General features: G+C 42.3%; 3 protein-coding genes across 4 annotated transcripts in view; 1 reads left to right on the top strand and 2 right to left on the bottom strand.

Moving 5' to 3' along the window:
• Positions 1-12,707, bottom strand: part of Mys45A (SDA1 domain containing protein Mys45A) — a 32,112-nt gene extending 19,405 nt beyond the window's left edge. The window contains exons 1-14 of one of the 2 annotated variants that reach the window (XM_055073588.2): positions 12,528-12,707; positions 10,363-10,566; positions 8,632-8,814; positions 7,828-7,893; positions 6,315-6,407; positions 6,181-6,258; positions 5,994-6,095; positions 3,976-4,042; positions 3,768-3,871; positions 3,216-3,273; positions 3,014-3,072; positions 2,831-2,907; positions 2,521-2,618; positions 828-904 (exon numbers count right to left, since the gene is read on the bottom strand). In XM_055073588.2, the coding sequence (XP_054929563.1) occupies positions 828-904; positions 2,521-2,618; positions 2,831-2,907; positions 3,014-3,072; positions 3,216-3,273; positions 3,768-3,871; positions 3,976-4,042; positions 5,994-6,095; positions 6,181-6,258; positions 6,315-6,407; positions 7,828-7,893; positions 8,632-8,814; positions 10,363-10,566; positions 12,528-12,617 (1,356 nt within the window). In that variant the 5' untranslated portion in view covers positions 12,618-12,707. The remainder of the gene's footprint in view (positions 1-827; positions 905-2,520; positions 2,619-2,830; positions 2,908-3,013; positions 3,073-3,215; positions 3,274-3,767; positions 3,872-3,975; positions 4,043-5,993; positions 6,096-6,180; positions 6,259-6,314; positions 6,408-7,827; positions 7,894-8,631; positions 8,815-10,362; positions 10,567-12,527) is intronic. The other variant, XM_050183666.3, reaches the window with a different exon arrangement.
• Positions 12,708-12,918: 211 nt separating this feature from the next.
• Positions 12,919-21,223, top strand: LOC126536867 (uncharacterized). The gene is made up of 5 exons (XM_050183892.3): positions 12,919-13,106; positions 13,270-13,414; positions 15,185-17,813; positions 19,818-20,012; positions 21,120-21,223. The coding sequence occupies exons 2-5, from the start codon at positions 13,278-13,280 to the stop codon at positions 21,198-21,200; spliced, it is 3,042 nt and encodes a 1,013-aa protein (XP_050039849.1). The 5' UTR covers positions 12,919-13,106; positions 13,270-13,277; the 3' UTR covers positions 21,201-21,223.
• Positions 21,086-27,131, bottom strand: LOC126536633 (uncharacterized). The gene is made up of 2 exons (XM_055074116.2): positions 22,524-27,131; positions 21,086-21,457 (listed from the first exon to the last, which is right to left on the bottom strand). Exons 1-2 carry the CDS (start codon positions 27,129-27,131, stop codon positions 21,332-21,334), a joined length of 4,734 nt encoding a protein of 1,577 aa, XP_054930091.1. The 3' UTR covers positions 21,086-21,331.
• Between the last annotated feature and the right edge of the window lie 782 nt (positions 27,132-27,913).

Below are 27,913 nucleotides of genomic sequence, written 5' to 3'. Positions count from 1 at the left end.
ATGCAACGTTACTTTTCTGACCCCTCAAAGGCTGTTACTGAGATATGTATGAAGCACCTAGAACACAAATCCATCACTGCCACTAAAAGGATGCACACAAAAACACAGATTCAAAGAAAAACAATCCCAACAACACAGGCAGCAACTAGGCCAACTAGTATACCAACTAGACCAAGAGCAAGTTCATCTGACATAAATCCATCAGCTGCAAATATGGCAGCTTCTAGTCATTGTGGCTCTTGGTTGGCATATGATTTGCTGCATGTGTTGCCGAGTAAAACTAAATTATGAAAAGAATCCCTCAATGATTCTCGATGGCAGCAAGGCATTATGGCTGCACGCATTATGGGTATGTAGGGTTAAAAACAACTGCTACAGAACAATATTTTAGGGTAAAGAACAGAAAGGTTTGAATAAGCAATAGACTAAAGTGGATTTAAATCATCAATAAACAGCATTTTAACATTAAAGCTGGACATGGCTCAGAGCACACAGAAGCTGAACTGGAAATATGAACCTTGTGTTTGCTTTGACTAGTTCATTAGCTGACGGAAGATAAAAAAATATATTCAGAGGAAAACAGCCATTATAGGATGGGATTATCGCTTTTACCACTCATCTACATTTAAGAAACAAGCATTAGTTGTACTAGCAGACAAAATAAAAAACTATTTTTTGTATGCAGCAAATAGGCTTGCATGCCTGCCAGGAACATTTACCTAGAACACTTCGTCTGAACAATGCAATGCAACAGCCAGTCTGTGCTTTGCACTTATTTCAGTGCAGTGTATAATAAGTTTTACCAACAGAAAGGAGCCACAGCTTACTCTAAACTTTCTTGCAAGCATCTCTGGGTTGATGGTCCTGTAGAGATGGATCAGTGATTTGGCAGCCGTTGAGACATCTATAAAACAGGCATAACAAGACACCAGATTGCATTTTAAGGTAACTATACAACATGCCAATTTACTTATGCAATTGCTAATTACTAGGCAGTACTAAAAGAAGCAATGACCATACTCAAGGGGCTAGTTACCACAGGACCAATACAGAAATATAGTTCTTTAGCTGCACTTGTAAATCTTACAACCCTTCACACATTTCCATAAATTTTACCAGTCAAGAGTAAGCACTTTATGGGTATGGTCAGCAAATTAAATACATGACATCTTTTTTTGGGATTAGCTCAGTATACTGGCAGTCTTGGGAGTAGAAATGTAATAAATGACACAAACAGTCCACTTGAAAACAGAACCAGTCGGTTTGGTTTTTGTACAGTTAAACCTCGATCTAACGAACTTCAATATAACGAAATTCTTGATATAACAGAGTAATTAACTTTTCATAACCTCTTGTCCATAGAACACCTTGCATTTAGAACCTCAATATAACGAAGTGTGTTTGTATACGATTTCAATATAATGAAATTTCACTGCCACCACAAAGGAATGCCGAGGCAATAAATGGAAACTTCCACAGATGCAGATGGTCAAATGATTGCATCACAAATGGCTGCTTGAAAACGCACCCCTCAAATCGCGCGGTTCAAATCACGCACCACGCGGCAAAAGCAACCACCGAAGTGGAGCTGCATCATGCTTCGTACAGAGTACAAGTGCGATAAGATCCTATCGTGCCCCGCACAGTGTGTGCTTTAGGCGCGAGTGAAAGTGTGCGAAGGCGAGGCATGAAAGATGGTGGCTTCGCGAGTGCTGTCTTCCCACATGAGCAAAGCGAAAGAAGAAGGAGCTTGCGGACGCGATCAAGCACGCACGAGGGGTCAGGGGGGCGTAGTGGGGGGTAAGTTGGTGCGCATCTCGGCCGTGGTTGTGCATGGCTGTAAGCATGGCTGAGCGCATACACAGCCGTGCGCCCTGCTTTAGAGGTAATCTGCCACGTGTGCAAAGAGTTGGCGTGCCAAGACGCCGTGGCACCATGTAGGCTGTCTTACCGCGAGTTTGGTATTGGAGGTTGCGTAATCTCGAGTTTCGGTGACCCATTGGGGCAAGAGGCAGACGAAGCATTCGCTCCCCGCTGCCGGCGCTTTTCCCAATAGCGTCGTCCTAGTGCATGCAAAAGCGTGGCTGGCTTCGCTTAATTCATAGCGCCGAGATGATATAGCCAATGTACGTGGCATGAAACCGTATCATTCGTCACTGACTCCCGAATTTAACAAAATGAATCGTTTTCTCATTCAAATTTGCTTTTTTCAATTGCCCGATAATTCGGAAAATTCTGCAGCCCCTTTCCGTGTAAGAAAAATTGATCAGTGACTGTACTTATTTGCATAAAAGGGTGAATTTCAATATAACAACACAAAGTACCAATTTTAGCGACTTTGTTATACAGATGTTTGACTGTATTTCATGATAAGAAGGGCACACATGGTCACAGTGCTGCAAAGGACGAATTCCACACAAAATACAAACTCCTACAACAGCATGAACCTGTATGAGAATTGCTGAATAATTAAATAACTGTGAAACACAACAAAAAGATAAAAGGAAGATAAAAGTTCACTTTTGTCTCTGTATGACTTGTATTGAGCCAAGTCGTGCAATAAATCTCCATTCATGACCAAGGGACACCGTGCACAGACTTCTCGAATTGCGTTCAACCTGAAAAGACAAATGAAGCAAGGACAGCATCAGCATGAGCTGCGCTCAGTTCAAGCAAGTTTTTTAAACAAATGCATGACTGATACACAGATCTGAAAAGTTCCGCTAAGGCCTAGCTGGTGTATAGTATCAAAAATCTTGATGTAGACAAACAATGAGAAACAGAGAAAACACGTTTGTGTGTCTTCGACATGGTTTTATGGTCTACGCACCCAACAGTCATCGCTTCAGCTGAGTTGCGCTCCGTAACAAAATTGTTGACGATCGCCATCAACACTGGCTCTAAAACCTGGAAGGAGCAGAATAAATGCAGTTACAAACAGAAATAGAACAGAAGAAGACAAAACTGTGCACCGAGTGCTGCTGGACCAAATGAACAAAGATGTAGCACTTGCATCTGGTGGAACCAGCTCATGGGAAGCCTGTGCAGTATACTGAAGTATCTTTGTGACCTCTGGAGAAAGAGTGTTGAAATTATGAGTCATACACAACATGTTATGAAACAGGCAAATTTTGGGAATGTTTCACGAGAAACTCAAAACACCTGTGCACACTGGCAAGCATGAGTTTGGACAGAGCACATATGCAGAGACTCACCTCTTTGATGAGGTTGGAGGTATCGCTGGACCAGGGGGTAAAAGTTGAACACAAAGAGCTGGTAAAAGAATAAGAAATATGTTGAAGTTAACCATGATTTTGAAGGTATGGGCAAGTTTAATGACTCAATAAAAGGAAACAACACATAAAGTTAGGCGAGTAGTCTTTTTTTTTTTTTCAGCATTTGTGTCACTCTGACATCATTATTGGCCATCCTAGATTTTGCAGTGTTTTGTGAGCTGAGGCCTTTTTTTATGCAGGAACAAAAAACTATGGAAGGGGCTGGGTTCGACAATCTTTGTTTTCTCACATGCTGTAAGTCTTATTTAACAATAAACCAACACCGGCAACCAAGTCTCAGAATACCTGATGTTAGGAGGAGCTGTTTCCAGAACTTGATGGTGGCAGAGACACTTATCTTTCACATTTTCATAACTTCGTGGCATAAAACCTCTGTGCACTGTGAAACTTAGGTGACTGAAAATTCATAAGTGTACTCTACTGATCTTCCTTCTGCGTATCTTTAACAATACTTTGTGAAAAAAGTATTACCTCATGAATGCCAATAAGGCGTGAAATCAGGTTCATGACAAGAAGCTTCACTTCAAACTTCTCGTTCATGTCTTGCAGAGACTTCAGCAGCTTCTCAGCCATGGCTGTAAGATATTTGATTATAAAGTAAGCACACAGCACACTGATTACTACTACAGGAGACATCTATGAAAACAACATTGTGATGAAAATATTGCCCACTGCTTACATTGTGGGTCGTGTATGAGGTGAAGTGCAGAAAAGTTGAAAACCTGTGCCTTGTCCTTCTTTTGTTTCTAGGATGGAAAAATTAGAAAAGCATGAAGAAAATAGAGAGAGAAAAAAAAAGGCACAGTAATTAACATGTTCTCATGAACATTTCCTAGCATATTAGGGCTCTTAGGAGAACAATGAACATTTAATGAAACATTGTAGGAATATTGGGGGAAGGTCGCTTAGCGTACAGAAGAAGTCAGGTCAGCAGCAATGCGCATACCAAAATTCTACTTCGATTCGTCCACAAACAGGAGAGGTAGCATATGCTAACCTTGGATCTACTGTCTAAAGCTTTGTAAAAGACCTGCGGTCTCCTTTTTTTTTTTTCGAGAAAAGAGATGACAACAAATTTTTTTCTTCTTGGTTTTGTTTGTCCCGTTCTCTATGACGCACTCACTGGTATTACGGAAATTTCGTCCTCACAAATAGTCATTGCATTCTTTTTATGCGATCCCTCTCTGTCATGGTGCGGCATTATTCGATTCGGCGAAGCACCGATCAACTGGCGCCAAAAGGTCGTAGGAATAGGAACCGACGAGCAAGACAGTTATTGCATGCCACTCAGGCAAGCGGCTGAAACAGGTGGAAGGCAGGTTTAGAGATTATTGTCTTTTTGTCGTCGGCGCGACTGTGACGTCCCGATGGCTTTTTTAGGAACCCCTGTGTATTCTCTGCCCCTTGTGTGCATTGAGAAGCTTGCCAAGAAGGCAGGAATGCGAATACTTCGAAATATGTGGTGTCTCTGTGCAATCCTGTGTCCACAAATTGCTGATAGTGTATGTGTGCCGACAACGCCTTACGGCCGGGTACCGTTGCTTCTCCTGTGTTTGTGAATTAACAACAGAGGCCTGCCATGGACTCAAGGGTGTGTGTGTGTGGTGCAATACAAGTGCGCGACCTCTAACAGCAGGGGGGAATCACCCGTTCCCTCGCCCCTAACTAAAGGGGCTTGGCCAAGACCTTGGGAGGAGCCGGGATACAATTGGGTGAACTTCATTGGATCGTCACTAATAGCTGCCATTTCCCAACACAGGGAACTAGGGAAAGGAGAAGTTTTAAATGCAGGTTTTAGACCGAGCTAAGCAGTCTAGAACCTGAGCCTACAATCTGCTGAAAAGCATCAATGAGCTAGTAGGAAAGGCTCGCTGCACACCCTTTCCTCCTCGCCTGATGAAAAGGTCTACAAGATGATGCGACCAAATGCATGTTGATGACTACTGTATGGAGTAAGTCACCCTATTTTTCACGTTCTGCTTAATTGCATAATTATTCAAGATTAATTAACCAACTTCTGAAGCAATGAAGTTAGGCAAAAGATTCCAATTAGGAAGTTGTAGAACGGTTTGTGAAACGTTCGATTAAACAGTTCTTAACTTTCTATCTACTAGTTATTAGTGTTTTGCTGTTTACTGCACATGCCTGTGAAACACAAAAAATACCACGTGACATGCCAGCTTGCGCACTGTGATTGCACTGCTCCAAAACATTCCACATACAAACAAACATAGCATCTAGCAAAGTGTGCTGCCGCTTAGAAGGCAACAGGGCAGTGACACAGGCATTGGCCATGCGATATTGGCCATGCGATTTATGCCAGTGATGTACTTTTCTCGCGGCGCTTCATGACAGTGGTAAGCAGACACAACAGCAGCACATCCAGCTAAGTGCTATGTTCGTTTGTGTGCAGAACGTTTGGGAGCGCTGCAATCACGGTGCACAAGCGAGCACGTCACAAGGTATCTTTTTGCATTTCGCGAGCATATTGAGAGCAACAGATAGTAGCACAGGGTCAGGAATCCCGTGAAGCTGCTATTTTCAGTGGCTTTTAATTCCTTTCCTTGCATCTTTTTCACTGTTTCATTTTATTTGTGTTATTTTTTTTAATGTGTAACCACTATCATTGTGTGAAAAAGAATGCTCAATAAACTGAAACAAACTGAAACCATGGTTGAATTACATATGCCCTTTCACCTTCCGGGCTTGCTTGCTCTTGTCAAGTATACGCTTCCTCTTCCGCGACTTCTTGTTTACACGATGAGCCATGATGATTTCCTGTATGCTTGGTCCTTCAGGCTGCACACGATGCAAATAAAAGGGCATTTACGAGCTGCACCCTTTCTAAAGCATGGTTTAGCAAAGAGGACACTAAACACCCTACCTCAGACTCACTGCTTGAATCTTCCTTTTTTTCCTCTTCATCGCTACCAAGGAAAAAGGTGAGAGCAGTTGCCAGCACCTACGAAAAACTTAAGTCAATATAAAACTGGCACAAGCCTATGCTTCTTCACTCACCTTCGTTGCCTTGTGGAAGCAAGCTGTGGCTATGGCATTGACTGTTTTGGCATCATTCCACACATTCTTTTTGTATAAAGTCACCATGACATCCTGTGAACAGATCAAACAGAAAAGAGGAAAAACAAGAGAACCCCATGTTGACACACCTTAAAGAATTTCTAAAGATGTTACGACATATTTAAGCACAGGGCACCTGACTACAGTTGTCTAGACCAAACAGAACTGCAAAAAAAGTCTATGTGTTAGTAAAAGCCTTCTGCTCTACATCAAGAAACAGTGCCAGCTCCCTCACTAACAGTTTCATAATAAGCTCATGTAGTTAGCTTTAAAATGTATAGGGGGTTCCAGCAAGTATAGAAACAAGCAGAAGTAAAAGGAATGGACAGGACAATGCTGGACTTGCAAATTAAGTTTATTGCGAATACATTCCATAAATCTCCGCCACGCATACGTAGAAAACCAAGAACAATAACAAAATTTATAAAAAATGATAAAGAAAGAAGCCTAGCCACACCCTCTCTGGACAAGGGCAACAACACTTGGACTAATGCGAAAAATTTTTAAATCAAAGTTCTTTATCAGTGAGATGGACTGAATGTTCACTCACACATATATGTGCATCCAACTTTTCGGTGTGGAAGCTTCGCTTATTTCTCTTTCCATTTCACTGGAACGTTTACTGGAATTAGCTTAAGCTAAGGAGCCTTCCGAACAAACAGATGACTGGTTGCCTGTTACAGCTGATCAATGGGCACTGAGGGAAGTAAAGCGCCGCTTAAAGTGAGATTAAATGAAGCAAGGAGCTTAGGAAATATGTTGGCAAAGGATGGGTCCAACTGACACGAGAGAAGGGTAGCTAGAGACCTACGGGAGACGTGTTGCACTAGACTTCAAATAAGTTGACACTGCTGCTGCAGATGTTACTTGCTTGCAACCAACATCTTGAACTCCTATACTTGAGCAACTTGTTTTTTACCTCGCCACCATTGCGAGCAAATCAGCAGCTCTGAGCTGTCACAAGACGCCGAGTGTGCATGATGGAAGCACTTCTGCAAGAAGCCTATCAAGTGTGGGCGAGGTTTACAACAAGAGCTGAAATGGTGCGCCCAACATTCAAGCAAATCTTTGCTACTGCGTAAAGGGAGAGAGAAATCAAATTTTGCTGGATTGCTGACCACCACAACAGAAATGCAGAAGAAAGTGAGGCACACAACATAGCAAGTGTACCTGATATTTTGAAAGCCTTGGTGTGAAAGGAAGAAAAAAAAATTGAGGGAACCAGAGATCCTACCCTCTGAGCCACAGTAAACTAAGGGAGACATATTCGTTAAACTGTGGTGTGCCAAAACTGTGTTGTTTGGGGCAACATGAGCAGGGGTGTGAGCAATCCCTGGCCATATGAAATACAGTTGTGCTGCTTTTATCACTCTACAAAAAGTGCCGAGAAGTACTGAGAGTCAGTCAGTGGTGGTTTGCCTCTAACCTACTTCACAAAATCATTGCTACTTACAAGAGATGTCTTAGCAGCAACTAGGTTGCTGTCCTTCAACATGGTAAACATGAAGTTCTGCAGTGTCTGAAAGCAAAGGATAAAGAAACAGCTTGTTTGCATACATGCCACAGGCCTGAAAGGAGTTTCCAAGAAAGAAAAACAAACTTTCCTACTAATCTCATTGTGAGCTTGCCTGTCTACTCCGTGAAAGAATTGTATCCATTGTTAAAGTCAACTTTCATGGCACATGTGCAGCTGATAGGCAGTGTCATAGCCAATTCTAATGCTGAAATATGACATATATGACATATTTATTTATTTATTTATTGTACCTTCAAGGCCCAAAGGCATTACAGAAGGGAGTGGAACGAAATGCAGAGCATGTGCAGATAACAGGGTATAATAATAAAAAAAAAATATAAAGTGCAGATTAACAAAAGTATTCTTCAATAGTAGTTCTAAAAGCAGATGTATCAGTTATGTTAACAATTGAGGCCGGCACATGATTCCATTTATTGGTAGTGTTAGGAATAAATGAATAAAAAAAAAATTGGTTCGTGCGACAGTGTGGAACGCTCAATCTATGGCGATGTTTAAAAGTTCTCTCCATATTTATGACCTATTAAGGAACTAACTGAAGAAACAATTTCCGATTACTTCTACACACTGCACTTACTACATTCGACATGAGACCAAATGCATCAAGCAGTTGGGAAAAACATATATAAACACCCACTATTGCTGGTTGGATATACTGGCTAAGAACCTTTCTCACACACAGGGTGCTTTTGATAACTATTTCAAAAATATGAAAAGAAATACCGAGTTTAGCTTGGCATCTTTTCGTTTGGCATTGGTATTTTTGATATCCTGGATAATGTGGTTCTTGAGGAAGATCCTCAAGGACTTGTCCTGGCACCTCAGCAGGCTGAAGAAGAGTTCCAGCAGATCTGTTGGTTGCAGCAAACCCTTGTTGCGAAGCAGGATTAGGGCTTTGCAGAATGTCTGCACAAAAGCAATTGTGGTAATAGTAAGTAATAGTGGTAATAGTAATAGTAAGTAATAGTGGTAATAGCAGCACAAGTTAGCTGGAGCATATTGCTCATAAATGTCACAATATTACTCAGTAGTCTCTGTCTTCAAAATGAAGAGCACTAATGTTATGAGCATTTGTCCACATATGGACACAGAGATGACAAAAGGCAATGATGAAAAGGCACAAGCAACATCAGATGGGCAATGCTGAGATAATATTGTGAAGGATAATGTTGTGGGAAGATTTTTGGGTTACAAGTGTCTTGACCTACAGCAAACAAAAATAAAAACAACGAAGCAAGCACAGCACACTAGAACAATGTTCAAGCTGAGCATTGCTTGTGCACAAGAGCCAAGGATAAGAAACAAAATAACTTTTTCAGCTGAATTTAGCTGAAGCAGTGAGAAACAAGCCAGTCCACAACACCTGCTTCTAGATACAGAAATGAAACTTTTGTAATGCACTATAGGCTCTGGCAGCATCAAATTCCAAGTAACAAGGAGCCAGTTAAGCACCATAGACTCTACTATGTTGCCTCACAAGCACCATTGACTCCATGTTGCATTTCTATTAGCTACTGTAGTCAGAGGTGTTTGTTTTAAATATATTATACCCAGTTTTCGAAATGCTCTCGCCAACAACAATCTGTCACCAGTAAGCCAACAAGAAAGGAAAGTTAGACACACTGCCTGCTACACTGATAGTGCACATCTCTGACTTGGTGACGTATTCTGGCCTGAACCATGAACTAGTGCAGTCATGTGTGTCATTTTATCCGAGTCCATAGCAAGTGGCAGCACAGGTTCAGACAGGCTACTGCTGCTTGCTCTTGGTGCATTTTATATTTTCCTCTGTCTCAACTATACCTTACTTCACATTGAATTTGCAGTTGCGTCTGGCCAATGGCAACAAATTACGAGACAGCATAAGGCGCACTTCGTTGAGCCAGGCTTAAGTGAGACTTGAGTCGAGTACTGCTCGAACATATTTTACTTCCCAATGTCCGGCTCGTCCAAAGAGCTCCAGAACAGCCTCCAAATATGTTAATGTTAACGCCAGCATTGTCTTTCACTTCATCGCCTTCCACCTTTAATTTGTGACTGAGTTTTTCACATCTTACGAATTTTAATGTAGTTCTCCTCGTTGCTTTAGAAAACGCATATTTATAAATAACACGAGGTCCTGATACAGTGTTTCACTATGGGTCCTCCTTCTGTATATTATTCTTTTTTATAACCTGTAATCTATAATGAATAAATCAATTTCAATAGACTGTTCTCCAGGCTCATACACTTCCTGTACTTGTTCCAAATGCTGAAAGTTCTTATACTCTAAACCAGCAGCGTTCCAAAGCCTGATGCAACTTAAATATGTCACCAGACTGAGCAGAGCCGAAAGAATTTAGCAAATGCCTTGCACGAAAACTAAAACTTCAGAAACAAAACGACGGCATTTCGATTATTGGTCTTGTAAATAATGTAAGAGCAAATTATGTGAAAGTGTTGAAGCTTACGTACCATCCGCATTTCCGGATCGAGCTGGGTATTGTAATTTTTGAGAAGATCGATCATCTCCTGTGGAAACTGTTTCATCTTTTCTTCATAACAGTGGCTGACTTGTGCCAAAAACATCACCAGATCGTCCAACTCCTTATTGTGCTCCGCTGGACGGAGTCGGAAAGCTTGAAGCAACGATTCATAGTAGTGGCGTTGCAAATTGAACTAGAACAGAAAGTGGCAATACACAATGAAGAAACAAGAAAAACAACTGCCACGGCATGACAAGGGAGCACCGACACACATTTCATTTTCATTTTATTACCTTAAAGACCCCATTCGGGGTATTACATAAGGGGTGGTTAACATGTGAACATAGGAAAAGGCAGGTGTTACATTGAAATACAAGTTTTAACAATTTCTAGAAATTGTGAATGGCATGTGATGGCAGCGACATTAATGGGTAGGTCGTTCCAGTCCTTGGCAGCTCGAGGAAAAAATGATGATTGAAAAGTGACAGTTCGTGTTCGAGGACGAGAAACTTGGAGTTGATGGCTGGTGCGCTGCGATATGCGTGAAGATGATGGCGTGACGTAAGGCGGGCGGCTTAGTGAGCTGTAAAAAAATTTGTGATAAAGAGAGAGCGTGGCGATGCGACGACGAAAAGCAAGAGATGCCAAGCTAGATTGTGCCTTTAAGTGTGAAGCGCTGATGTTATATGAATATGAAGAATGGGTGAATCTAGTCGCACGATTCTGAACCGACTCGAGTGCATTGATGATATATATTTGATGAGGGTTCCAGATGGCGGCGGCATATTCCAGTTGTGGCCTGACAAATGATTTGTATGCGAGTAGTTTGACGTGCTGTGGAGCATGACGAAGATGACGCCTCATGAACCCAAGGGACTTGTTTGCTGACGAGATTACGTTAGTAGCATGCGCATTCCAGGAAAGGTCGTGGGACAGGGTTACGCCTAAGTACTTATACGTTAGAACTGATTCTAGTGGGACGTTTGCAATTGTGTAAGTAGGCAGATAAGGATTACGACGGCGGGAAATTGAAATAAATTTGCACTTGTTAGGGTTCAAGGCCATTTGCCAACGGTTGCACCAGTCCTGCACGTTATTAAGGTCATTCTGGAGAGATGCTTGGTCAGAGATGTTAGTCACAGTACGATAAATCACACAGTCGTCAGCGAACATACGAATAGGACAAGATACATGCAGCGGAAGATCGTTAATGTATATTAGGAAAAGAAGCGGTCCTAAGACTGAGCCTTGAGGGACACCTGAAGTGACAGGGAGGGGTTCGGAGGAGACGTTATTGACAAAGACGAACTGGGAACGATTAGTAAGGAATTCTTTTATCCATTGTACTACAAGCGGATCCAAGTTCAATCTAGATAATTTTATTAGCAAGCGGTTATGAGGCACTGTGTCAAAAGCTTTAGAGTAGTCTAGAAAGATTGCATCGGTTTGAACGTTGTTATCAAGATTAACGTGGAGATCATTAAGGAAGATAGCTAGTTGTGTTTCGCATGAAAGCCCTTTACGAAAACCATGTTGTGAAGGATGAAAGAAGTTTTCCGAGTCTAAAAAGTTCATGATATGCGAGTATATGACATGTTCCATGATTTTGCAAGGAACACTAGTTAATGAAATGGGGCGGTAGTTTAAGGGGGAGTCTTTGTTACCTGCTTTGAATACTGGAACGACCTTTCCCACTTTCCAATCATCCGGTAAAGTACCTGTAGACAATGATTGCGTGAACAACAGAGTGAAACATGCCGCGGATATATGCTTAGTATTCATTAGGATCTTTGAGTTAATTTCGTCTACACCAGAAGAAGTACATAATTTGTTTTTTTCAATGATTGATAGTATACCATCTACCGAAAATACAATGGGTGGCATATGTGATGTTATGTTAGTAGGTAGTGGAGAGTCTGGAGTGGTAGTTTCTTTTGTAAACACGGAAAAAAATGCTGTGTTGAATATATCGGCGCACTCGGCGTCCGTGGCGGTGTCGCCTGCTGCATTCGTCACGCTGATGGTACGAGCTTCTTTGGGATTTAAAATGCGCCAGAACTGCCGAGGATTTTGAGTAAGTAGCTTGGGCAGGTCGACGTTATAAAAAGATCACATCTGAACACATCTGACCGATACGAACGTAAGTAAACCTACCTCATCTTTGTAGGATAAGGGGTCACGTTTTATCAAATTTTGCAACTGCGGCAGATTGTTGGGGAGTTTATTTCCCGCTCGTTGCTTCATGGCTTTCACAGAACTCAGTTTCAGTCGTTTCAACTACACCAAACACGTGTCGTATCCAGCGGCTGTCAACAAAATCGTGAACCGTTCTTGGCTTTCGTTGGCCTGACTAGACTAGTTTAGTCCCAAAATGTTCAACAATTTGTTAACAGTATCAAAGCTTACCAACAATTAACTCACTTACTTCAAATGCATTAATGAATGTTTTATTTTATGGAGGTTATTTATACAGTGTTAATTTTTGCATGAAATTTGTTGATATCAACACTTCAGCGCTGTCGCCATGGGCATCGTGTTGTCACTTTTTGTTGTTTTTGTCGTTGTTTTGATAGAAGTTTTTCTTGTTTGTACGCTACTTTAAGTAACCGACTGGTAGAAGCGATCAGGTTTTACGAACCAGTGCCAACTGAAAGCGGCGAAATGCTTCGTGAGCGATGGAGAAGTGGGGTGACTTCGTGATCAGGTTTCGCTGACCAAGTGGTTCCTTTACTGGTAAATATAATGTTTGTGTTCTTCTGTGAGCTGTGCATACTCTAGCGCTGCGCCCCTTTCGTTAACTCGTTCCTCACTGTTTAAGTAGTAATACGTGACTCGAGCACGCAGCACTTGAACTTTAATGAGTGTTGAAGCACAAACCTACCGACTTTTCTTGCAGCCGTCACGATGGCAACGGCTTTCAATGAGGTCAACGTTGCGAACGAGACACCGCTGATGTTCTCGCGAAGCAGCTCCCTCGGTTCACTCAGCAGTCTGGATCGGCAAGCCGCACTCAATGCCCACAACCTCGCTGTCAACCAGAGGTATGCCTCCGTTCACTTCCATTTTGTCCTGCTAGCACTGGTTTGTTTGTTTAGAACTTGACTGTTATTGGACGTGTTTTTCGTTATATTATTTGAAGTTGCTTTCTACTCTTCATCTGTCCGAATTGGAAGTCGTGATTATATTCTTGGTTCTTTGTTAAAGATTGCTTAATTGCAGCAGATTATCGCCTGACACCTTGGAGCAGGCCACTGCATATTGTTTGGTGCTACTGAAGATTTACAGTTAGGAAAATGAGAACCTTGTTCTCGTTTTGCTCATCGTCTTGAATTTCCATCTCCCGTATTCCCCGTGTTTCCTCTGAAGATTTACAACTGCGTTTGTGTTTTTCGCTACTTCAACCTCGTAAGATGCCGTATACGTTGGCCCTTTGATATTCCTAAACTTCCTGCAGAGAACTTACGTGTTTTGTGAAGCCAATACTGCGTTAGAAACTTCTCCTGCTAAAGAGTGATGGCGAATGTCTGCCACCAACGTCCTCTCATAAATGGCAGTGCGATTCTGTGAATGCTAGATAATTAAATGTTAACCTCTTATGCATTTTATTATTCAGACCATTGGTGACCTTATTTTGCTTTTGATTCTATGACACATCTTCAAGCTTCCCAAAACGATTTAAAGCATTTTCAACCAATATACTTCATACTTTACGTGTGCAAGCCAAATTTCACCTCTTTGCTAAACAATATATATGTTTATTTGTCATTGCCACAAAGAATACAGTCGTAAACAAGGAAAATGCCTTATATTATGGTGCTTTAAACTCAACTATTCTGCAAAGCAAAGTTCAGCACCAAAGAAAGTTTTTCACCCATTCTTCCACTGCTGAGGCAGGTCACGAAGTGCGTGAAATTTCATGAAGTATGGAACATTGCACGGAACTATACCACAGGGCTCACACCAGGTCCTGGTTTTCCTTCAGGACCTGCTGCGAATAGGTGCCCAAAGAGTGCGATTTCTAAAACGCATCATTTGAGCGCTGACAAAATGCTGCCATCTATGTAGCAGAACACAAAGATAGATTAAAAGCAACTTTTGCACACTGACACTGTGCAGCCATCTGTGTGGTAGAAGAAAAACTAAGTGGACGCGCTTCATTCATCCAAATTGCTTTGAAAACGGGAATATTGCCATGGACGAGGGACGTCTGCATAGCTCATCCCAAGCAAAGTTTACCAATATCACGTTGACGAATTAGGCGTGTCCGTAGCACCTGAGGGGTTAATGACATGCATACTGAATAAGTTTTACAATTTTGTTCCTTGAAGTGGTGCAAAATTTATATGTGGTAATTTGATTGAAGTGTAAGTGTGAAAGAAAACTGTTCCAGCTATCTGAAGCAACTTCTCAGTGGTAGCATAAGGGACCAACTAGTTGCTTACATAGTCTTCATCTTCATACAAATCTTGCAAAGAACAGAAAAACCCTTGCTATTATTAGATGTAAACACTTTTGCTTGAGGCAGTAAGTGTATCTTGTTTCACGCCATCTCGTAATTTATAGCTGTATATATGTGCGGTCTGACTTCAAGGTATTTGTAAGTCTGTATCGTGGCAGCCCTTTGTTGTTGTTTCAGTCTCTAGATCTCTGACGGAGCAAACTTTCAGTAAGCCTCAAATTCAGAGTGACCATTTGACATTTTGGTTGTTGACGCTCATTAGTAAGTTCACTTGATAAACTTTGGATTATGCCTATAATGTTGTATATTAAACTTTAGCCAGCTTTTCTTTCTTCTCTTTCTTTTTTTGCAGCCAGCATACAAGTGGGGCTGTCTCTCCCAGTGATCTGCCAGACTCTCCAAGCCAAACAATGCCACCAAGCCCACGCCATAGATCTCCTGAACCTGCTTTCCGACTTCCCCCCTGCAGAAAGCCCATTCCACAGCCAATTGGCGGTGTGTTCCAAGACTGCCCACGAAGTTTTGCAGAAGAAGGAACTCCTTGTCGCATGTCACAGGCTACCAGCCTCAGTTCTCTCACTCAAGATGACGACACTAGCAACATTGAAAAACTGCTAAGGCATGATGATGAGCATGGGGCCTTTCAGGAGAGCAGTTTTGAAGAAGAGCGTGACGGACAGGCACGTTTTGTAGATGGCACATATTATGGGCGGAAGCACATGCAAGGCCAGTCGCATCTGCCACCTCACAGCATCACTGGCATTGATGAAGGTGCAGTTGAAGTGTTTGCAGACACAACACGGCGATATGCCCAAGAAGGCACACCACGAGGCTACTCAAGGCCTGAGAGCCCCTATTCATTAGCTAATGAGAACACCTGTCCACAAAGCGGCATTGTCCCTGACTGGGATGATGACTACCAAATGAGGCCCCACCGAAAGAAACAGCCTGTGCCCTTTGATAATAGTCGCAGTCATAGATGGAGTGGTGAACGAGTTCAGAAATCTCATGCCACACACAAGCATGTCTCATTTAATGATAACTGCGTCATGCGCACATCTCATGAAGATGCTGCTGTGCCTTACTTTGCTGAGGATTGTGTTCGTGTGTACTGCACGGAAGGTACACCGTCTGTTCTTTCCCATGCACCTTCCCTGAATGACCTGGGCAGTGCCAAAGCCTGGCCTAATCCACAGGGTTCAGGTGAACATATGCTTGAAGCTTCACCTGATGGTTGTCAAAGACCGTCATCCCAAAGTAGCCAGGCCAATCCCAAGTCACCACGGTGCCATAAACGTGCATCAATCAGTGATGACTGTCATCTTCACTCTCCACACGAAACAGCATCACCATCTTTTGAAGAAGACTGTTTGCGCGTGTACTGCACAGAGGACACGCCATCATTACTCTCCCATTCTGCATCATTCACTGATCTCAGCATAAGTCATGATGACGGGAAGAATTGGGAGTCGACTGAGCATTCTCCAAAACCGTCTTTCGCTAAAGCAGAAGCCCTTATTGATGTTTCTGATGAGGAGGAAGGCAGTGCCGATCTCATAGTGCAGTGCATCCAACTGGGTTGGCAGGTATCACAGTCATCAAACTGTAATCCAAAGACCAGGAGCTGGAGTGGAGCATCAGAAACACCGGGGAAAACTACATCTGTCACACTTCAGAGCAGCTCATCCTCACCTTTGCCATCTAGTCACACAACCTGTCAAAGTCAACAGCATACCAGTGAGAATAATACATTGCCAAACGAAATGCCATCTCACAAATTCAGTGTGGTAAGCACCAGGCAGAGCTCAAGTGTCAGCAGTCTTGTTGAAAGAACCTCTCCAGAGCTCACCTGGAAGAGCAATAGCTTTGGGAATGTAAGTGAACTAAACAATTGCCTGAGAGGCTGTTCAGTGGCTGGGCAAAGCTTTTCAGATATCAGCCAGCCCTCCTGCACACAAAACTTTAGTTCAACCTTTTGCACAAACAAGAGCAGTAGCATGCGTGGCAGCATGGGTCAAATGGAAACAGTATGTCAAGATAGTAGTGATGAAGAGGATGATGTCCGCTTGTTGCAGGAAGTTGTGATGATGGGCAGGGCACTGGCTGGAAACCCAGAATTGTCTGCAAGCGTGACATCTACAAGCACATCCAAGGTACACTCCGCTCCAGCACCGAAGGTGCCTTCTCAGCCGGAATTGTATTTGCAGTCCCTGCCTTCAAGCACATCTTCTGTTTCAGTGGCAAGCCCTTTGAGACCACACCAGTATGCTCAAAGCAGCAGGCATGATGCTGTTTTGAGTTCCACGAGCATCACAGAAAACCCAGCAGAACTGCCACTGTTGTCCTCTAGTCATATTTGCTCCAAAGCTGAAAGTAGTACTTTTCAGAGTAAAAATGAGCATCTGTCTGAAAGCAGTGATGAGGAGCAAGACAGCAAGATATTGCTTGAAGTGATCAGTCTTGGTCGTGCCGCTGTGGGTAAACTGCAACACTCTGGAGGCAAGAGCACGGACCCTGACACTAAAAGTCTCCGGGACAATGTCTCTGAACATCAAAACAAAAGTTCTCAAGTGCTTGTAGGAGGCACTGCATGTGTTAAAGTACAGCCTGCTACCAATGACATGCCACCTCCTGGTCAATACCTGACATCTCCTTGTGCAATGCCAGATGTTAGCGACTGTTTAATCCACGACAACGACGATGATAATGATGATGACGATGATGGCAAGTTGCTAAAAGAAGTAATCATGCTTGGCCTTTCAAGTGTGCAAAGCATAGCTTTAAATTTGCCACAGCCACATCTTGGCAAGCAGCCAATGACAGTGCCTGAGAAGGAGATGCCAGCCATTGCAACATCATGTGCTGGCAATGATGCACGAATTAATGCTGTTGAAGACAGTCCTTCTGAACCTGCGAAAGGACCTGTTTGTGATAGTGTGCATAAAGATACTTGCAACAGGGAGGGAGAACAGAAAGACAAGGTGACTAGATCTTTTTTCTTTGCTGTGAGCAGTACTTGTAATAGAGCAAAGAATTGTGTTTCAGTTATTTCAGCCTCCGTCTGTGGTAGCCAACACACATTTGTCATCTTGGTATCCCCATCAATTATGAATTGCAATAGGAGCTCAAGTAGCATTCCTTGCCTAACTGCCTACATAGACATTAAGCCTGTAGATGTGGTATGAGTGAGAAGATCACTGGGTGGTTGCTATGAGGATAACAAAAAATGTACTGGACTTTTTGTTGGACCTGCGTGACTTGCACGCACATTACACTGTCAGAGAGAGGGTTGGTAGCAGTGCACCTTTGTTCATGTTCTCAGAGGATAGTGAAAAGGAACCCCCTTTTTTTTTTAATTGTTATGGCATTTCTATACCTCCTGAATCCTATTCACTAACAGCTGTAGTTAGCATTATTCCATTTTGTTATGGTGCAAGAATCGTTATTTGGTCATAGTTTCCCATGGCTACTGCTGTTCAGGAATACAATTGTGCACATCAGTGTAGGATTTTAACACTGTCTTGTGTGGCATTTGTGGCCTTGCTTGATGGTAAGCTTTGGCCTGCAAGTGCACTTGTAGTTAGATCTTTATGTGCCCGTATACACCCTGGCAATCATATTTGAAGATAAATTTTGCTCTGCAATGTCCAGAGTTCTCTCAAATGTTAGCAAGATCTTTCCTTTATATAACCATTTCAGCTTGACTTATGAGATGATTACTTTGCATGTTTCATACTGGCACCCTTTAATTATATGTTGCTGTACTTACTTGATGGATTCATTTTGAACTATTGCTTTTGTGGAGTAGTGGCTGTTTCGTCTTTCAGAATTGTGTGATCAGAGAAAGCCTGGGACTTTGAGAAGTTCTCAAATTGCATTGTTTTTAGATTGCCATTAACAATGAATAGTGTAAATGTACCAGAAATCTTAGCTAGATGTAATCGCTTTACACTGCACTTCACGAACTTCACTACCACAAACCCAAAGTAACATTGTGATATTCTAGTATTATCTGTGATGTCAAATAACAAAAAAGTGTCATAATTTGACCCTTTCAATTTCAACCATTTCTCTGATGGCACAAGACCAAATAGTACCTGTGTCAAATAAATATATCTTGAAGAGTGGAGCAGGGCTACTGCTAAGGTTGTTGTAACTATGTTTATGTTTAAGGGGGAGCTTCTATCTAAATATACAAGAATGAAAAAAAAATCATTTTGATTGGCATCTACTGAACTGATTTTGATGTCCTTTGTTTTGTTTAAAAGCAAACATTTTAGTTAAGCCTTTGAATGATTTCTCCAGAGCTGCCAAAAATTGCAAAAAGGAAACGATAAATAGCATCAAGTTCATAACTCTGCAAGGAAAACTGACACAACAATACTGCGAACTGCATTGATTGGAATGTGCAAAGCAAGAAATAATATATTACAAAAACAAAATATTACCTACACACTTCTATGAAATATCGCTAATAGTGTAAATGAAAATTCAGCTTCCATCTGTCAGTAGAATGTATCTTTCTCATGTAAGTGAAACAAATTTCATTCAAATCGGCTCAGTGTCTGCCTAAAGGAAAGCATTTCTGGCAAAATTTGAGTTGGCTTCTACATAAAGTTTCCTCTTTACATCACCCTCAAAAGTTGGTCCAGTGCACTTTGTGCATTGACAGTCTTTGTCAAAAAACACAAGGATGACTACAGATTAAGAGAGTTGCTGTGGTATGCCACAAGTTCCAATGCCCTGCAGAATTAAAAGAATTTTTGCAATCATCATCGAGAGGTCTAGAGTTTCAGGCACACTACAGCAATCGTACTACACAGCTAAACGACATATATGGTGAAGACGTGGAGTAGCCCATATATTTTTGACAAAGTCTGTACATACATGTATAGGTCTCTGTGTCAGCCATTGTTCCCCACCTGAACTTTCCATTCATAACCAGAGAACTTAACCTATTGTGATATCCATGGCGTCCTCTGCAGCCTACAGTTCCTCCTGAGCCTCCAGCTGACTCCTCTGACCGTGTTGTCCAAATTCGTCTAAAGTTGCCAAACAGTCGAACACTGACTCGACGCTTCCTAGCATCAGCAGAGCTTGGTGTACTGCTAGTCTATCTGGATTCTCTGGGCTACCCACTCACCAGGTTCAAGATACTCAAGAACTGGCGTAGGCAAGAAGTAAGTACTTAATTTCTGTAGGGAATTTGTTGTCATTAAAACCTGTGCAACTTGAAGAGAAGTTCTGACATCACTGTCATGTCTCCCTACATGGGGGTTCCAGGAATCCATGGGCCAGGCACCCGAGTAGATGTGTTCATCCTCCTTTCTGCACCCTTATGTTCCAATGCTCCTCAATTTCTATAGTGTGGCAGATGTGTTAGTTCCTTTCGTCAGAACATATGACACACCTGTAGGTGCGCAATATGGGTGCACAATTTAGATTGTCTTCATTTCCTTTGCTATTAAGCTGTCTTATTTTGTCGTAACATGAACATTAGTAACCCTCAGCTAATCATTTAACAAAGAGTGTCACAATTTTTAATTTATTTGAACACCCAGAATGTGTGCATACCAGAACTGACAACTGTGAGATGTGTAACTTTGTTCAAGTTACCTTTTATTATCACAACACAGAATGTTTATTTGACTGAGGTCCAAAATGAACCTGTGTTTCTATGACTTCATCAGAGTTGTCAGCTATATTTATGTAGCTTCCATAGCAGCTTGTCGCTTCTCCGAGATCCCTCCCCATGAAATGCTTAATGCATAAGCATTTCAGCATAAAGGCTTGTATAGTTTGTGGAAAATGTGGTTCAACTTGGCTGCTTCAAAAGAGCTGTATGAAATGTTGCTTGCATTTGATGGCTATTATCATATAGACTTGTGTCAGGGCTGTGTCAGGGCTGCATTTTTTTTTTCTAAATTTTGACGAGGTGCACGGGACTGAACCTTTTGGTCAAAATGATGCTGATGCAGTCTTCCTCGTGCACACCCCAGATTCCCAGACGTACTATTGCATCAGAGGTCAATGTACAACTCTCGCCATCTGGTTGTGGCAGGCGGAAGTACGTAGCGCGCGAAAATTCACCGATGCCCGCACAGTACATCAGCGCATCGTACAGGATTGCTTCTTCATTGGAAATTTTTTTTACAAATTTTGGGCTGCCAAGTTGGGGTGCAGCCCCTACACTGGTGTGGCCCTTGCACGAGTCTATACGATACTTCAGTGAGAAAAATGTGCTTACATAGGCTGAAACTTTAACGGAACTTTATTTCACTTTGCAGCTTGCAACCGTAAACCCAAAACAGACTCTGGAACAACTCAAGCTTTACCCCAAGAAGACTCTAACAATAAAGGAGCGGTAGTCCCACCGGCTTTTATACATGTACCAACTTCCCTGGCTTCTTGTTCTTCATTCTCGAGAACACTAAGAAATTTTGTGTCAGCATTGGTACAACAAAGGCAAATCCTTGGAGCAACCAGCTGTTAATACTTATTAAACTTCGTAGTCGTCGGCATCGTGGCCCAAGTCTTCATGATTGTCAGACTCGAAGAACTCAGCTTCTCGACGAGACAGGAGTGGGGGGGGGTCAGTGCAGACCGATGAGTGGTCACAGCCATCCTGAAATAAGCAATTGATCATGCAATTTACTGTAGGTGCCATTTCTTTACTATCTCATTGCTGCTTCACACTAAAACCATTTCCTTTCAAACTGTCTCGTTGGGCCACTCTTAGAACAAGTCTCACAGGCAGTGTTGACAGTGATGTGTTGAATTGACGTGAAGAGTGAATAGCATGTATGGCTATTAGGAAAGCCTGTAGTGGTATTTAGGCAGTTAACAGTGGCTATTACCGTTACCATTCAGCAGTTGTAACTGCTTTGTTTTTAAGATAACAACATATAAAAGTACCACTACTGTCTTTGCCTTATAAGTCCCATTTCACAGAACTGCCCTGAATTTGTAGGAACTGAATAAAGTTCCCTGAATTGTTCACCATGACAGAGTTCGTCACTTATAAGAGCTGCTTTGCTGATGCTGCTTCACGCATAGTATGGTCCACTCGTAGTAGAACATGTAACTGTTAATGAACCCGATATAACTAAAAAAAAATTGACCTCATTGGAAAAATGTCTGCTGTGTGATGTATTAGGTTGTAATTCTTGCATAAATAATTGTCTGCAGGCATCTTGATTATTACTGATGACAAAATACTGATTGGCTGTTGCCCTTAAGAGTAGACCATGCTGTGCTAGCTTTGTGCCAAGCTTTTACGACAGACTGCTTATGTCACTGATGTTTAGTGGCTCTGAAGCATAGTCGCATTGTGGAAAATGACCATGCCTCACTATTTCAGTTGGAATATATACAAGAAATGCTTCATTATCTTGTTCACAACCTGTTGATTGAACTGCTGCGTAATGCCTGCTGCTACTTTCTTTATGTATGCCATCTAAAAGGGCATGCCGATGTAAAGAATGAGAGAGACCATGCTTGCTCCCACAAATATTGCTACCAAAATGTTGGCATGCGAACTCACATGCATAGAGTGATGATCATGCCAGTAAGAAAGACGAATGAGGTCGTGCAAGCTTTTGTTCAATTTGCGACCAAAGATTGAGCTGGCAAACAGGCATGCTTGCACAGCCTGGTGAGCATGCCAGTGCAATAGACTAAAAAGACCTTACGTGCTCTCGTTTGTAGGAGGGAATGGGAAAAGTGTGCTGTCGTTTCCCATACATCTTGTGAGTTTGCTGTGTAGCTGCATCGACTATTGTCACTCTTTTGGCAGGCCTTAACTGCATGGCATTGCTGGGCTGTCTCCCAGAATCCTCCTGAAAACGCAGCCGTTTAAAATCTGGTCTGTTCATGCCACTTTTGTGAGAGGCGTTCTGAGACAATGGTTTGCCTTTTCTCTTGTTTGTTTCGGGCTCCACCTTGTCAGTGAGCCAGGGGAAAAGTTCTTCTTCAGACTCTGAATCATTTCTGTCCTGAGAGCTCTTTAGAAAGTTAAGTGGAGTTGGAGTGGCCTTCATTTGGAAAAAGCTGTGCGATCTATCACTTGCAGCTGCTTCATCATCATCGTCAATACTGAACAAAATGGAGGAGTCATCTTCGTCATCGCTGGCTTCAAGGTCTGTTCCTACATTCGGATCATTTAAAATTTTTTTTGTGTTCCTTACTTCCTTTGTCATATCGTGTTTCCTTATCTGTTCTTCAATTTCAGTTATCTCCCGATTTGATCTTTTTGCTACTTGTTTTTCACCTTTTAGAGCTGATTCAGCATTTGGTTCTCTCCCAAGGGCATCGCCTGTAGCATTTGTTGTAATGATAGCTGTTCCGGCTTCATATCGTGAGTAAAGACTGCAGGCTTGCATCCTATTTAATGTTCGTGTCAAGCAAGTTAGATCATCATCCTCGTCTAGTTCCATTTCATTTGTACTGTCCTCTTGCATATCTGTGGTCGGGGACAGACTCTGAGCTGCCTTAAGTCTTTCTAAATTTTGGGTAGGGTACTGTGTCAAGCCGCGAAGATCCTCCGAGCTTCTCATCTGAGACATTTCAATGTCCCCATTTGTGTCACTTTGCTGCTGCTTATCATTTGTGACATCTCCTTTCATTGACTGTGAAAGATGTGCTAGGTACACACTGTTGCCTTTATCTTGGCTGAATAATTTTACTGCAGGTTGTTGACATTTGTCCCACACATCATTGTCACGAGCGCATGTAGATATTACAGGCTGTTTGGTGCTAGGATGGTCAGAGCAAGTGTTGGAGCTCCAAGTGAGTTCCTGCTGTTTCATGCTTCTTGGGTCACTCTGTTGTCCTTCTTCATTTTCTGTCTCATTTTCTGTCCATGCCTTACTCTTTTCTTGAATTTGTTGGTTATGTTCATTGTACATATCTTGTGCCCAGCTCTCAAGCCTTTTCTCATTGGCCTTTTCTGCCTCTTGTTTTGTGTACTTGGCTCTGGAACCTAACGGAGTTTCTGGATCGCTCTGTTTGTCATCCACAAGAGCAGCTCCAGTTTCAGCGTTTCCAAGAGCTGGCATCCTCAGATTCTTTTCCCTGAGACTTCTGCGCTTGAGTGGTGTTTGTGGGCATGGGAGTTCAACTGATTTTACAGACTTTGGAGTTTTGAAGCTATATTTAGCCAGCACATTATCCCTTGACTCTGTACATGTTACAGCTTCTCTGGCAGGACTACTAGGATGCTTGCTATTTTCTTCATTAGGAATGGCCTCAGCATCATCACAGCACATCATAGCTGCTGCCTCTTGTGTGGCATTTGCAGATGAGACTTTTGTCTTGGGAATTGGACAGCTTGTCACTGTCCTATCACATAGTTTCGTTTGGCATTGTCTTTCCAAGGAAGTGGCTGTAGCATTTTTTGTAGTTACCTTGCTACCTTTAGCAAAATTCTTGCTCACCACCATCTTGGCATTGGTATCACTGCTTGTCTTGTCCTCTTGTAACTCTTTACAAGCGTTGCTGAACTTTTCAAGCACTACTGGATTGGCCACTGCACCCTTTCTGGTATGTTGTCTAGGGTATACAATAGCCCTCTGGCCTGCCATGCCCCTACCCTTTGCAGCTTTTGTTTCCATGCGAACATTGTCAGCCACCGGTACCAGCTTCGTATTGTGGCCTACTTTTTCCTTTGCTGCTGTTTCATTATTCTCTTGCTGTTGTTCACATGCTGTGGAATCAGCCATAATGTCCATCCTTGCATTGCTCGTGCTTTCCATACATCTTTTGCTTGTTATAACTCGTCCCGATTCCTTCTTGCTGTCAATTGGCATACCACATGTCTTTTCATGTATTTCCTTTTGTTCTTTTTGCATCCTGTGTCTTGTCATGGCAGCATATTGTGTATTATCTCTTTGAATAATCCTTTTGGTCGCCACTTTTGTTAATTTTGTATTGCTATCTTTCTTGTTAATGTCTGCAGACTGCTTTGGTGGCTTTTTATGTAGGTTGTGGCCTTTGTGAGCTTCAGGGACTGTTGTGGCATTCTCCTGAACATCATTCCCACTTTTGTCATACCCTTTCTTTGATGTTGACATTGTGGTATGTTGTAACACCGAAGCATTTCTTTGCCCATTTTTCAGATTTTGACTCCTGTTGTCAACATCTGTTGGGCATTTGTCAGTGAGTGGCTTTTTGCTTATCTTGTGTCCTTCTTGAGGTCTGGAGACAACTGCAGCATTTCTTTGAACATCATTCCCACTTTTGTCATCACTTTTATTTAACACTGATGTTGTGGTATGTTGCAAAACTGAAGCAGGTCTCTGCCTGTTGTCTGGTACATCACTCTTGTTGCCAACATCTGCAGGGCATTTGTCAGTGAGTGGCTTTTTGCACATCTTGTGTCCTTCGTGATCACTGGAGACCACTGTGACATTCTTCTGAGAATCAGTCCCATCATTCTGACTGTCGTCACTTTTGTTTGCTGTTGATGCTGCAGTATGTCGCAGAACCGAAGCAGGTTGTTGCCTATTGTTTAGTTTGCCACTCTTGTTGCCAACATCTGCAGGGCGTTCGTCAGTGAGCGGTCTTTTGCATTTCTTTTGCCCTTCATAAAGTCTGTAGGTCACTGCAGCATCATTCCCACTTTCACCTTTACTTTTGTGTGACACTGACATTGTGGTAGGTTGCAAAGCTGAAGCAGGCCTAATGTCTAGTTTGTCACTCTTGGTGCAAGCACCTCCAGGGCATTTGTCAGTGAGTGGCCTTTTGCACATCTTGTGTCCTTCGTTATCACTGGAGACATTCTTCTGAGAATCAGCCCCATCATTCTGACTGTCGTCACTTTTGTTTGCTGTTGATGCTGCAGTATGTTGCAAAACTGAAGCATGTACTTGCTTACTCTCCAATTTTTTTTCCTTATTTTTAACATCTGCTGGATGTTTTTCCTTGTTTTTAGCTGTCCGAGTTAGATAGCTGAGTGACAACTTTGTCTTCTTAACACCTCTGCCTCCAATATGTCTGCCTTGTTTATGCCCTGTAGGTGCATCATTGGAGAACGACTTGGGCTCCTCTTGCTTCTTTGTCTTAGTGATGTTGTGATGTGACTTTCCAGGTTGTATATTTTCTGTCGATTTGAGTGGTGGTGATTTTGAATCAGTTTTGCATCTGTCATAACTTAAGCTTACACACTCATTCTGTGATTTTTCATTGATGACCTCTGCTGATGATTTTCTTGTTTTCTGTAACCTGCTAAATACAGTTGCCTCATAGTTGTCATGTTCTGGCGTAGCTGTTACTGGCCTTTTTGGTGTGGCAGCATGATGTGGTTGTGTTACGAGTACTGGAATGCCACTTTCTTTGAGCTGTTTGATCACATCCTGTTTTGGTTTGCTTTTCACATCTTGTAGCTGCTTCCCTTCAAACTTCTCACATTCTTGTAACTTGAACCATTGAGTGCAGGACTGTTCAGTGGTGACACCTTCATTAATGTGGCTTGTCAAGTATCTGCAGCTTTCTTCTGAGTGGCTGATTATGGGTTTATCTTGCACAGCATTTTCTGGCAAAGTTGTCTCAAGTTGTCTCAGTTTGTTTGACTGCGTCGGAGTTCCTTCCTTACTGCCATCACTGTCCTCAAATGCAGCACCAACGCTCCCTTCCTCATGACTCACACTTCTGGAGATTGTCACCGTTGTCTGTGTAGCAAAGTTGTCAGGAACATCATTGTCATTTCCTTTGTCTTTGTGCAAGTGAAAGTGCAGTTGGGCAGCCCCCTTGTCCACATATGCCACCAAGTCTGTATCAAGTTTTTTCTCCTTGATCATTGTGTCGAGTTGCAGTTGCTCAGCATTACCTGTTTGTCGCCTTGAACATTCCAGGCCACTAACAATTGTCTTTACACCAACTGTGACATCATGTGTTGTTGATTGGCCTGAGTGCGCCAGTGTTGCTATGTCAGCCATATCTGACCCATTGAACTTAGTGGCAGCTGCAGTCTTCTGTGCATTCTGACAGGTCAAGCTGTTCTGTTTGTCCTCAGTTGTGTTGGCTGTGTAAAATGAAGGTTCCTGTGTTGTAAGATGCTTAGATGTAGACAGGGCCCTCTGGTTGCCTACCTCCTCATGGTAGCCTGTGGTATCATCAGATGTGCAGTGTTCTTGTGCACCACTTCTGTTCATTTCGGTTGTTTCGTGACCTGTTAATGAAGATTCCTCTTCCAGCTTTTCTGCATGTTCTTGTTCCTCGCCATTGTTCTCAGACGATGTTGGTCTTTTGTTTTCCTCTGGAAGAGCTTGAGCATGTCTAGTGACTTGTATATCCAGAGGCATGTAACGATTCTCTGCAGCCCTTCTGTTATTCCTCTTGGACCTGAAGCCACGAAGTGGGGTGCGATAGAGGTCACCTTGATCATCTTCATCGCTCTCTGTCAAACATTCTGCTTTCTGTGAACCTCTTCGCCGTGGCTTGTAACTTGATCGGGCTTTTTTTTGCAGCTTTCTGTTTGAAGAAATGAAAGGCAGTGTGCTTCTAAGCCTTCTTCGCTATTATTATTATTATTATTATTATTATTATTATTATTATTATTATTATTATTATTATTATTATTTGAATGCACTGGTATTGTATTTACCTTTGTCTGGTATTTACTGGTTTTTTCTTTGAACAGAGGAGCTTTGCAGCTCTGACGTCACTCTCGTGCCTGCTCCTGGAATGTAAATTTCTGTATATAAATGCAATATCTAATCATAAAAAAATGCACAGCAGGTTAATCCCCGAGACAGAATGCAGAGCAATGCACACACTTAAATTTAGGCTTTGCAAAAGCTTTAGGCAATCTTCACAACTTCATGCTCTTGCTTTGTGCACCTTAAATGGGTACTGCAACATTTCTTGTATATGGTAATAAAATTATTGTGATGGGTGTAGACAATACTGCCATGAACACAGGAGACAAATATTATTCTGCTGCATGCAGCGGAGAGCCAGCAATCTTGCATAAAAGATCACTTGTTCCCTGCTGCAGTATTTGAGGCAACTGCTATTTTGCTGTTGTCTATGACATTATAAACCGCACGACAGCCAGTAGATGCCAGCCTTTGGGCGATTGACT

This window comes from Dermacentor andersoni, chromosome 4 (genome assembly GCF_023375885.2).
Source record: "Dermacentor andersoni chromosome 4, qqDerAnde1_hic_scaffold, whole genome shotgun sequence".
Classification (NCBI taxonomy): Eukaryota; Metazoa; Arthropoda; class Arachnida; order Ixodida; family Ixodidae; genus Dermacentor; species Dermacentor andersoni.
The sequence above is the reverse complement of the archived record's forward strand: the minus strand, read 5'-3'. Positions and strand labels throughout refer to the sequence as shown.

Bases quoted from the DNA above. Each gene is read 5' to 3' on its own strand.
- LOC126536633 (XM_055074116.2), bottom strand. From the start codon at position 27,131: ATGCCTCTGGATATACAAGTCACTAGACATGCTCAAGCTCTTCCAGAG. The intron at 21,458-22,523 runs GTAAGGTCTTTT...TGCTTATTTCAG, and splicing joins CCTCCTACAAACGAGAGCAC to GATGGCTGTGACCACTCATC.
- LOC126536867 (XM_050183892.3), top strand. From the start codon at position 13,278: ATGGCAACGGCTTTCAATGAGGTCAACGTTGCGAACGAGACACCGCTG. The intron at 13,415-15,184 runs GTATGCCTCCGT...CTTTTTTTGCAG, and splicing joins AACCTCGCTGTCAACCAGAG to CCAGCATACAAGTGGGGCTG. The intron at 17,814-19,817 runs GTGACTAGATCT...CGTCCTCTGCAG, and splicing joins AGGGAGAACAGAAAGACAAG to CCTACAGTTCCTCCTGAGCC.